Source organism: Chrysochloris asiatica, unplaced genomic scaffold, assembly GCF_000296735.1.
Source record: "Chrysochloris asiatica unplaced genomic scaffold, ChrAsi1.0 scaffold00008, whole genome shotgun sequence".
NCBI classification, from domain to species: Eukaryota; Metazoa; Chordata; class Mammalia; order Afrosoricida; family Chrysochloridae; genus Chrysochloris; species Chrysochloris asiatica.
In genome coordinates this window covers 17,512,563-17,525,062 of record NW_006408526.1, presented here as the reverse complement: position 1 = coordinate 17,525,062, position 12,500 = coordinate 17,512,563, and the positions used below count along the sequence as shown (strand labels likewise).

The following is a 12,500-nucleotide window of genomic DNA, read 5'->3' as shown; positions in this document are numbered from 1 at the left end:
AAGGTAAAGGGAGGGACACGGAGGCCCGCCTCTTTGGAATGGGATTGGTTCCCTTTCTTCCTTTAGTCCTGTATTTTGCAACTCGGTTGGACAGGTCGTGAGAATCATGTCATTAAGCACTTGTCAAAATGAACCCTGTAGGTGTGGGACGTTCCCTTGGTTTGTGGTTTTAGATTTTCAAAGGGGTGGATTTATTATTGGCTGTAGGATCAGGTTTGTGAAACTAGTTTTCTCTATCTTGAAAAATGCCACCGTAACAGGAGGCGCCAAGGAGCTTAAGTGTAATTTACACACCATAGAGAAAATGACGAAAGTTCCTCAGGGGTTTGATATCAGTTTCTTAAATGACGAAGAAGCCAGAAAGATCCTGCGAGTTCTGGAAAGAAATGAGGAGCTACAAAGGGCAGAGAAGGAGAGGATCAGGTACAGAGCAAACTTCCTTTCTCTTTTCTCTGCGCCTGTGTCCAAGGAGACTTGGTTCTGACTTCCGCAGAGCTGCGAGTGCGCTGGGTAAGCGAGGAGCCTTGGCGCCGCACCTGGCGGGAGCCGAGCACTCAGTTTCCGACACTCGGGCCCGGGCTGCGCGCTACCGGCGAGGCATGCGGTAGTAAAGGGCCAAACTAGTTAAAACTCTTCGCCGAGCTGCTTTCTAAAAGATGCCTGCTGCTCCTTCTACGTCGGCATCCACTCGGGCTTGCTTGGCTGAGACTCTCGGGTTCCGCATGGGGGCAGAGGCCCGAACCTGGCGCGTTCTAACGTCCCTGAGTCTGTGATGTGCCCCGCGCAGCGGCGCCGCCTCTGGTCGAGATGTGTGGGCGGCGACAGGTCTCGCGGGGTCCCGCAGAGTGGCGGTCTGCGCGGTGATACAGCACTGGGGTCACGGTAAACTTTGCTGTCCTGGGGCTTGGGCTAAGTGGGGCACGTGAACTAGGTGGGAGGATTTAAGTGGAGTGGAATCTAACTGTCGTGCCCTCCTCAGCTCGTGCGCACCCACGTGCTTACGCAATTCTCCGCGTTCTCCTCACCCCCCAACACACTCTCCGTAGGCCCCAAACCACCTACGAAAAGATCTCTCACCACTAGTCTGCAGGGTCCAGGATGGCTAGCACTTCACCAACAAGAAAAGTTTCCACCTCAAGGGCGAGAGTTTGATGAAATAGCCAAATGGAGATTTGTGTGGGATGAACCAGGTTGGGCTGGGCCCACGGGATTGGCTGGAATGGGCGGGTCTTTTTGTTTGTCCTGCTCTAGGAAGGTTTCTGCGGAATGTTACCCTTTGACCTTACTACACAGTGTTCTGAGGAAATGGGTATCTGTGAACGCAATCCAGAAAGTGATAATTACCTAGCATGTCAATAAACCATATATATTTTTTTTCTGGATAAGTGTGAGATAAATCCTGGAATAAATTAAAGAGAACCTTTCATCAGTCTTGGAATGACCCATTCCAGGACTGCTCTGGGGTCCTAGGACTGGTACAAAAGGGTTAAGGTATTTGACAGCCCAAAGGATACAGGTTTGAGTCCACCAGAGGTGCTGGGAAGAAACGCCTGGCAATCAACTTCCCCCAAAATCAATGACTAAAAACGTCTTGGAGCACAGCTCTACTCTTTCACATATGGGGTCACCATGAGCCAGAGTACATTCTAGGAAACTTGTTAAATGTCATTAAGGCTGAGCTAGTAATCAAACTTGAGGTCCAGCGCTATTCCTACCACACTACATCAGAACTTCTGGAGGAAACCGTTGTTGTTAAGTGCCATTGGTTGTTCAACTCATAGCTACCCTGAACAGGGCTTCCAAGGAGCACTTGGTGGCTTTGAACTGTCAACCTTGTGTTTCTCAGTCCAGTGCTGATCCTACTGCGTCGCAACAGGAATCCCCTGGAGGAAACTGTTGTTGTTCAGCGCCATCAGTCAGTTCCGGCTCATGGAATCTTTCTAGAGGATGGGATTAAGTGATCCAATGTTTATTTTGGGAAATGTTGCTGTTGTTAAGTGCCATTGAGTCAGTCCCAACTCGTTGTTATTAAGTGCCATTGAGTCGATTCCAACCCATAGCGACCCTATATAGGGTTTCCAAGGAGCACCTGGTGAGCTTGAACCTCCGACGTTACAGTCTATTGCTTAGCCTACAGGATTTATTCTACAAGTGGTGGTTATAGTAATAATTATTACTGTGATAATAATAACAGCTAACGTTTATTGGGGCCATACTGTATACTAGACACTATAGGATAAGCACTGGACTGCTAACTACAAGTTGACAGTTCAAACCCACCAGTCACTCTGTGGACAGCTCTTAACAACATATTAAACTTGGGCCCTAAATATGGCACAGTAGGGTAAGCACTGGACTGCTAACCTCAAAGTCAGTAGTTCAAGCCCACCAATTGCTCTCTGTATAGAGTTCTATTCAGAGTTATTGTGAGTTGGAACTGACTTGATGGCACACAACAACAAATACTAAACGTGTTCTATATATTTAATTTTCCAAACAACCCCATCAGTTACTCACTGTAATTCTCATTTCACAGAGGAGGAAACTAAATTTACAAAGGTTGAAGGTTTTTTTTTAGTTTTTATTGTGAATTGAGTGATAGTTTATGTGAGAGAATATCAATTTTACACTCATCCTATCGTATTTCATTTCTTTGCAACGATTACAATCCCCTCTGTGCATCATCATTCAACAGTATTTGCTTCTATTCCCTCTGGGTTTTGGGGGGGTTTCTTGGATGTATATAAAAATATTCAGGAATGTATAAGATTGAGCATCTTGTCTGAGCCAGAATTCAAGTCCAGGTTTCTCTCAAGATTATTTTTACCTAAGAGCAAAGAACAAATCCTCACCCTTGAGGTGAATATTAACTGCTTTTTATGGAAGAGAAATGTAAATTTAGCAAGGTTAAAGGGCTTGCTCAAGTTCACTCAGCTTGTAAATAGCAGAGCTGGAATTTGAACTCAAATCTATCGGGTTCCAATATTCTTTTTAATATATCGTGTTTTTTCCCTGAGGAACTAATTCAGTAGAGAACAAAATAAGATATATATGCTCTGATATTTATTGCAGCATTGCCTATAATAGCAAAATAGTGGGACATTTCAAAGCTAAGTAGCCAATAAGATAGCAGTCATTACAAGTAATAATTATGAAGAAATAATGATCTCCCGTCCTATGACATTTTACTTCTGTATTACTAAGTGCCTTAGTTTCTTGTAAACATCTCAAGCTTATCATGGATATAACTGAAGAAAATGCTCCAGAGACCGTGTTGTGTGAAAAGCAGAATGCAAAATGGTACCCTAAGTGGCATGTAGGATAAGCACTGGACTGCTGACTGAAAGATTGGTGGTTCAAACCCGTGAGTCACTCCCTGGAAATCCTATACAGGGTCTCCATGAGTCAGAACTGACTCAATGGTACTTAACTACACCAACATGCTATTGTTGTAACTTCTTATGGTCATTTGTGCATGTGATGAAGATGGGCAGAAATGTATGCAGCTCCTTTTCATGACTTTTCAGGACCTGATGCCTCTCCTGTCACACAGTGAGCATTCAGTAAAGGTTTGCTGAAAGGATGGTTTTTTCCAAGACCTTGGGGTAGGGGGGCCAGGAAGGGGGATGGGAGTGGGGAGGAAGAGGATCAAATGCTGGGCAGATACTACCTCCTAGGAAGGACAGGGGAGGGGAATGATATAGGATTTCCTGGCTTAGAGGAGAGTGACACCACAGACAGGCCTAAATACTTGATGAAGGAATGAATTACCTGTGTTGGCTGGAGTCCGAGGCCTCTGTAGTCCTTAGCTGCTCTCCCCACTTCTCACTGTTTCTTTTTCCCCTTCTTCTAACTCTCAAATACACACTGTCCAGCCAGATGTGATTTCTCCCTTCTTTGAGCCCTGTGTTAACAGCCCATAATGTCTACGTTATAGTTTATGTTAATCTGCCCTGTGAGTCTGGGGAGAGTGCTACCAACATACTCTGAACCAAAAACCTCTGCCAATAAGTCACTTTCAATTCACAGTGACCTCACAGGACATTAATCCTTGGGGTTTCTAAGATTGTAAATCTTTAGAGAAACAGCCAGCCTCATCTTTCTCCTGCAGAGCGGTTGCTGGGCTCGAATCACTGACCTTCTGGTTAATAGCCCAAAGCTTAACCCACTGCAGCAGGTGAAAATCAGAATTTCAATTCCAGCTTTACAGTTTCCCTTCTTGTTAGATTATGGAAAAGATTTTAGCTGCAAGTATCCACATAGTGATGATTTCTCAAGCTTTCTACAGTCTGTGAACCAATCTCAGTGAAGAGAAAGGCTGGGAATTTGAACCACAATTTCCTGGCAGATGGGGATTTCTTTTTAGTTCTCTCACACCCAAACAGGGGGAAATGTGTGTATGTTTTTTAAAAAACTGAAGGCTTCTTACTTTTTGCAGGTCTTTAGAAATGCGATTATCTGTCACCCCCCATTTCATAAATATAACTATGATATAGAGAGGACCAAGAAATTATGCCCACTAGTCAGCTCACAGAAGAATTTATAAAGAAAATTCATGAAGTATAAGATCTGCATCCCTTAGGTTAATTAAGTTGAAAACAACATGTTGAAACTTAGACCATCTTTGCTCAATGTCAAAAGTAGAGCTCAGGAGGGTTTTCCATAACTTTGCTAATTCTGATAGATTGATATTAGTGTCTTTGAACTGCTGCTCAGCTTCAAGGGGGAACTGTATATATTAAAGCTGTGAAGTGATCAGCAGCTAGTAAAAACTTGTACATCCTGCAGAGATTATAAACCAGATATCAGATATACACACCTCTTGTTTCTCTCCTAGGCTTTCTTCTTACGCTCTACCAACCTGTGAAATTTGCTTCTAGCTAAGACTTTGAGTAAACATCCCTTATTTATAGTGTACTTTCTATGTGCCAGACATTGGTGACCCTAGAGATACTGCAGAACACAAAACAGATTGTGTCCCTATGCTTGTGTCTGTGAAAACTATTGGTTGGTGGTGGCTGTAGATGTAGATGGTAGATGTAACTAACTCCTTTGTGGCTTCAGGAAGGGGCCATGAGAACAAATACTTGGACAGTGCAGGAATGCCTTATATAAAATGAGAATGTTTTGATTCTATAACCAAACCAATATCCTATTGCCATCAAGTCGATTCTGGCTCATAGAACCCTATGTAGGATTTTTCAAGGTTGTAAACGAGCTCTGGTAGCATAGTGATTACGAATCAGGTTGCTAACCTCAGGGTCAGCAGTTCGAAACTACCAGCTGTTCCGCGGGATAAAGATGAGACTTTCTGCTCCTGTGAAGATTTACAGCCTCGGAAACCCTGTACAGGGTCGCTATGAGTCGGAACCAACGCCACGGCACATAACAACAACAACAAATCGACAGGAACAGAAAACCTCCTCTTTCTCCCATTGGGCAACTGGTGGATTTGAACTATTTACCTTGTGGCTAGCGGCCTAATTCATGGTCCACTGCACCAGATAGGTTCCTTGATACTATATAAAAAAAAAACCCATTAATATTATAAATCTCTGCGGCACCAAACCTTGTCAACAGCATTTAGTTAATGCCTTTCTTCTCCTGTCTAGCTCTATGAATTGGGTTCTAGGGACAATATACATAAAACTACTGTAGTACTTTACCACTCATCTGTCAGTTTGGCATTCTGTGGCAGCTTGTGTGTTGTTGTGATATTGGGATCTATGCAACCTGTATTTTAAATATCAGCAGAGTCACCCATGGTGAACAGGTTTCAGCTGAGCTTCCAGATTAAGACAGACTAGGAAGAAGGAAAGGCAGACTCCTTCTGAATGTTTGTTGTTGTTGTTGTTGTTAAGTGCCGTCGAGTCGGTTCTGACCCATAGCGACCCTGTACAGGGTTTCCGAGGGTGTAAATCATTACGGGAGTAGAAAGCTTCATCTTTCTCCCGCGGAGCGGCTGGTAGTTTCGAACCGCAGACCTTAAGGTTCGCAGCCCGATTCGTAACCACTACGCTACCAGAGCTCCTGAATGTTTAGCCATTGAAAATCTTGTGAATGACAATGGGACACTGTCAGATTGCACCAGAGTATTGAATACTGAACCACTATGAATAGCACCTGATTATTGTCAGAAATAGTGCTGGAAGATGAATCTCTCAGGTTGGAAGGCATCAAAACACTACTGGGGAAGCTAGGATGGCGAGACTTCATTTCTCATACTTTAGACCTGTTGTCAGGAGGAACCAGTCCCTGGAGAAAGACATAATGGTTAGGAAAGTGAAGGGTCAGTGAAAAAGAGAGTGACACCCAATGTGCTGGATTCAAGCATAAGAACGATTGTGAGGATGACACAGGACTGGGCAGTGTTTCATTCTGGTGTGCATAGGGTCACTATGGGTCAGAGGTGGCACAAGAGCTCCTAACAGCAACCCAAATACTGGAAATGTGGTGGCTCTGTAGGATAAATGCTGAACTGTGAAAATCAAAGTCAGAAGTTCAAGCTCACCAGCCACGTCATGGGATAAAGATAAGCCTTTCTTTTCCTGCACAGATTTCCAACCTTGGAACCCTATACAAGGTCCCTATGAGTCAGAACCAACTCAACATCACTTAACACCAACACTATAATATCGTTTCATAATCCAAGGTCAGGGATCAGATTGTTTTATTTAGGCTTTGTAATATTATAGATCTTTTTCAGTTTTTAAAGTCTTCCATATGTGTTTGTTTTTATCTTCATGCTAAGCAGATAACTAAAAGTATTTTTATCCTTCTCGATTAATTATGTGTTTAGTGGAATGATGTGACTCCATAAGATAAGCACTGGACTGAGAACCACAAGGTCTGTGGTTCCAGTCTGCCAATTTCTCTGTAGAAGAAAGATGAGGCTTTCTGATCACACCAAGATTTAAAGCCTTGGAAATTGTGTATAAGGTTGCTATGAGTTGGAACCTACTAAATGGCACTTAACAACAACAACATGGATTAAGTACTGTTGAATCAGTTCAGATTCATAGTGACCCTGTATAGGGTTTCCAAAAAGCAGCTGATGGATTTTAACTGCTGATCTTGTGGTTAGCAGTCCAGTGGTTATCCTACAACCACACCAAGACTCCAGTGTGGTTGTGGTGGGATACCATCAAGTCAATTCTGACAAGTGTCATCTTTCTGTCGTGGAGTGCCTGGATAGCTCAAACTGCCAATCTTGCTCTTAGCAGCCCAACGAGTAATCCACTAGGATACCAGGTTCCTTAGGAATTATTGTTATTAAGTGCCATTGAGTCGGTTCCAACCAATAGTGACCTTGTATAGGGTTTCCAAGGAGTAGCTGCTGAGCTTGAACCACTGGCCTTGCGGTTCAAACTGACTTTGCAGTCTGGCGTATTAACCCACAGTTCCACACCAGGACTCCAACAGGGTGAGAGAAATGAGGGTTTCTGTCCTGTAAAGATTTACAGCCTTGGAAATCCTAAGAGCAGTTCTATTGTATTCTGTAGGGTCACTATGAGTCAGAATTAATTCATTGGCAGTGGGTTTCAAAAGCTAATAATATAATAACAGTAATAGTTAGTCATGTGTTGCTACAATCATTTTTTAATGATCTTCAGCACATTTTATGTGCGTATGATAGTAATGACATTGTTCGATGATTTCTGCATTCTAATGGGTCACCTTTCTTTGGAATGTGCATCAATGAGTCTCTTCCAGACCATTGGCCATGTAGCTGTCGTCCACATTTCTTAGCATAGATGAGTGAGCGCTTCCAAAATGCTTGCAGCAGTGCATTGACAGTAATTCAAGCCGGACTCAGAAGAGGACGTGGAATGAGGACTATCATTGCTGATGTCAGATGGCCCTTGAATGAAATCAAGGAATACCAGAAGAATGTTTACTTATATTTATTGACTATGTAAGGCATTCAGCTGTGTGGATTATAACAAACTAGAGATAACATGTGACAAATGGGTATTCTAGAACACTTAATTGTGCTTGTGAAGAAACTATATAGATCAAGAGGCAGTCAAGAACAAGAGGATATTGAATTATTTAAAGTCAGGAAAGGTGTGCACTAGGGTTATATCCTTACCCTATAATTATTCAACCAGTATGTTAATCACATAATTCAAGCAGATGGGTTATATGAAGAAGAACATGGCATTGGATTGGAGGAAGACTCATTAACAATCTGAAATATGCAGATGATACAACCTTGCTTACTGGAAGCAAAAAGGACTTAAAATAAAGCCCACAGCTTTCATTATGGACTGCCCTCAAAGTAAAGATGGATAGATACAGTGGAAAAAGTAATGGTCCCAAGCATAACAACAATTGTGAGGATGGCACAGGACTGAGCAGTGTTTCATTTTGTTGTGCACAGGATAGCTATGAGTCAGAATTAACTCGACAGCATTTAACAATTGCGTTGAGAAGACAGCTCTTCCCCAATCATATTTTGAGTGACTTCCAACCTGAGGGGCTCATCTGATGGCACACTATCAGACAGTGTTTTACTGCTAGTCATAAGGTTTTAAGTGATTAACATTTCAGAAGTGGTCTGTCTCTCCTTTATACTAATGTTTTAGTCTGGAAGCTTCACTGAAACCTGTTAACCATGAATGTCTCTGCTTGTATTTAAAATACCGGAGGTACAGCTTCTAGCATCACAATGCAGAGACCACCACAGCATGACAAACTGACAGACGACTTACGTATGTTACTAGTATGAACAATGGAGTAATGGATATTGGGGAACAATCAGTAATAGCTACCTTTCTAGAAAGAAATCATAGATAATCATTTATGTCAAAAATGCATATAATCACTTTGGAAGGATATTATTTGTCTTTTATCTTTTTATTCTGTTATTCCTGATTAATTTATTTCTATTTCATTATTTATTATTCCTTATAATTTTATCAGATATTACAAAAACATAATGATAACTATTTCTTTTGATAATAAAGAGACAAAGGGCATATGATTACCTTCTTTACCTTCATAAGTGTGTCTTTTAAAGTAAGTTTTTAAACATCTGAATTTTTTTTTTTTTTGCACTTGTCCTTTTCTTTATAATATTAACATATGCATGGGTAAGCTGGGTTCTGAGTTCCTTGCAGTCAGAGTTGTTTCTGGGATGGAGAGCCTCAGTGCTTCCTGGCACTTAGTACACATTCTAGATTGAATTAAATAGACCTTGCCTTCTGTGTAGTCAATACTACAAATTAATGGAACGAAAGATCTGGAAAAGTTTGTGAGGGACAAAAGAAGGTCAGGTCAAGGTTAGTCAGAAAATGTTTGTCTTCCCTGTTAGCATACTTAGGCTTTAAAACTGAGAACTAAGTGGATAGGAACCTTGCTGAAGGCACTGACTTTTACACACACGGATGCATCTTCATTCAGGTTTGGTTTACTGCTGTTAGTAACTGCACAGGCTGTGACATTTAAGAGCCATGGGCTCACCTCACTCTTCTCCTCAGGAATGTTTCCTTGTTGACCTTGCTAGTGTCCTTATTAAAGGGCGGTCCTTAAAATATCAACTGGGCATACCTCAGGAGCCAGTTTCCTCATTCCCCTGTATGTTAAACTTCCTAATGATGAAAGAAGACACTGGGGACTATGATGACCAAATCTGCCCGAGAAAGGTTTTTTCGGTTTGGTTTGGTTTGGTTTTTTCATTTTTAAAATTGATACTAAATTTGCATTGCTTTCAGCTCTGAAACAATGCTTGAAGTTAAGTATTTAGCAGCAGATGAAGAAGAAAGCTGGGAGACAGCCCACAGAGTTTTTAGTTGACTCATGTTGCTGTTAAGTGCCATTGTGTCGGTTCCAACTCATAGCAACCCTGTATAAGGTTTCCAAGAAGCGGCTGGTGTGCTTGAACCACCAGCCTTATGGTTCAAACTGACTTTGTAGTCCTGCACGTTAAACACAGCATCACACCAGAAGTCCCTTCCATTCATGTTGTTAAGCACCATTGAGTCGATTCCAACCCATAGTGATCTTGTATAGGGTTTCCAAGGAGCAGCTAGTAAGCTTGAACCACTGACCTTGCAGTTCAAAGGACTTTGCAGTCTGACGCATTAACCCACAGCACCACACCAGAACTCCCATTCATAGTGACTCTATAAAACAAAGTAGCACTGAAGTGGACACTGTCTTCTTTCTCCCATGGAGTGGCTGAAAGTTTGTTGTACTGTGGTGGCTTGCATGTTACTGTGACTCTGGAAGCTGCACCACCTGTATTTTAAATACGAGCAGGGTTACCCAGATGGACAGGTTTCAGCTGAACTTCCAGACTAAGACAGCCTAAGAAGAAGGAAAGACGACAGACTACTTCTAATGTTTAGTCACTGAAATCCTTATGAATAGCAGTGGAACACTGTCACACCAGATTATTGACTATTCTGATACAATTCATCATATTGATACATGATGAATGTAGAAATCAAATATGCTACATCTGTGAAGGAAGAGCTCCATCTCATCAGCCAAAACAAGGCCAGGGGCAGACATGGAACAGTGCATCAATTGCTCATATGCAAATTCAGGCTGAAACTGAAGAAAATTAGAACAACTCCATGAGAGCAAAAATATGACCTTGAATTTAGAGATCATATGATGAACATATTTGATGCATTAGACACTTAAGACGGAACACTATAATTGTGAGATGACATCAAGAGCATCATACAGGTAGAAAAGAAGATAAGAATGAAGAGAATAGCCAAATGAATGTAAGAATAGACTCATAAACTTGCTGTCCAGCGTAGAGATGCTAAAGCAAATGGAAGAAATTAGGAGGTAAAAGAGCTGAACAGAAGACAAAGTCAAATATTATAACGAAATGTGCTAAGACCTGGAGTTAGGAAACCAAAAGGGAAGAACATGCTCAGCATTTCTCAAGCTGCAGAATTGAAGAAAAATTCAAGCCTCAACTTACAGTATTGAAGGGTTTTATGGGCAAAATACTGAATGATACAAAAAGCATCAAAAGAAAATGGAATGGAGTCTTGGGAGACATGGGACTTGATGGCGGCTAGGGTGGAGGTGCAGTGAAGTTCGCCGTCAACCATACCACAAAATACCAGGCAAAGCAGATCCAGGGCAGAGCTCCAAAACTCGGAACCACAGAGATAGGAATATTTTAAAAGTTTAAAGGCTTACAGCTAGTGAAACTTGAAACTAAAGTAAGAAATTCTGTACTTTTGAATCTGCCAGGCTCAGAGGCACATAGCCAACATCTTGGGTGAGACCAAACAGCAAGACCCAATGGGAGAGCAGAAACACCATGGAAAAATGCTGCGGGAACCTTGGAACAAAGGTGGACAATACACTTTGTCCGTTTTGCTTTGTTCTGATTTTCTTTTCTTTTTGGTTTCTGGCCATTGGCCCCCCCCACTGTTTGCACACCTCCATTCTATTGACTGGGGGGTGATGGTGCCTGAACAAGTGGACATCCCCCAACCTCACCACTGGTGGGTTCTTTTGCCATGCATGCGCACAGATACTCAGCCCAAGAGCAGGCCCTGAATGTTTTTTTGTTTTTGTTTTTTTTTTTAAATACGGGAAAGACCAGGACAGGGTTGTAGAGAAGGAAAGAGAATTTCAAAACAAAACAGGCTGAAAATTAAATTAAAGCCTAAGATATAGCATAACAACCAACAGTGGCATCTTGAAATCTCTCAGGCAGCTTTGAAAGCAAGAAGCTGAAGAGAGGGCGTTAAACTCATACTCATATTAGGCTACAGATATTTTTCTTCTCTTTTCTTCTCTCCCTCCTCTCCCTTTTCTGAGATTATAGACTACAGTATTCAGTCTACTTTTGTTTTGTTGTTGTTTAGTTTGAGGTTTGTTTTTTTTAACGTGTTTTTGTTTTTGTTTTTTTGCTGGTGCTGTTTTGCTGTTTTATGCTCCCCTTCTACCTTTGGAGGACTCTTTCTCTCCCTATATTACCCAAGAAGAGTCAGCAACTGCTGCCATATATTCAAGCTACAATCACACTCTATAAACACCAAAACCCAGGCAAGAACCAAAACCAACTGCCATATACCAGGGAGGCAGACAACACCTGTGAAAGTTACTTTGAGTTAAGCAATAAGAAGAATGAGACGGGAAGCCCACATCCTGATCATATCTACCTGGAAGCAATCAGAAATCATAAAAAAATACCAAAACACATACTCAATTAAGTATTAAGGCCACAGATAAACACTAAACATGTCCAAGAAGCAAAACCAGATGACTATATCAGCACATGTCCAGAAACAAGATAAAATGTCTGAGACAAATGACCTATAGGTAGACCCAGACTCCATTCTGGAAGGAGGGCAGGCTTTGGAAATGCCTGAGAAGGAATTCAGAAAAATGATTATAAAGTGTTTCAAAACACTTTACTGTGGAATTGAGAAAAATAAGTAAGAAATCAGGAAAGCGCTACAGGAACAATTAAATAAGATAGATACAGCATTGGAAACAATTCAAAACCTACAGAAAGA

At 41.7% G+C, this 12,500-nt stretch overlaps 1 protein-coding gene across 1 annotated transcript in view; it reads left to right on the top strand.

Annotated features, from left to right (window-relative positions):
* The first annotated feature begins 304 nt into the window (after positions 1-304).
* Positions 305-12,500, top strand: part of EXPH5 (exophilin 5) — a 115,972-nt gene continuing 103,776 nt past the window's right edge. Inside the window, exon 1 of the mRNA XM_006833961.1 lies at positions 305-423. Coding sequence (XP_006834024.1) covers positions 305-423 — 119 coding nt within the window. The remainder of the gene's footprint in view (positions 424-12,500) is intronic.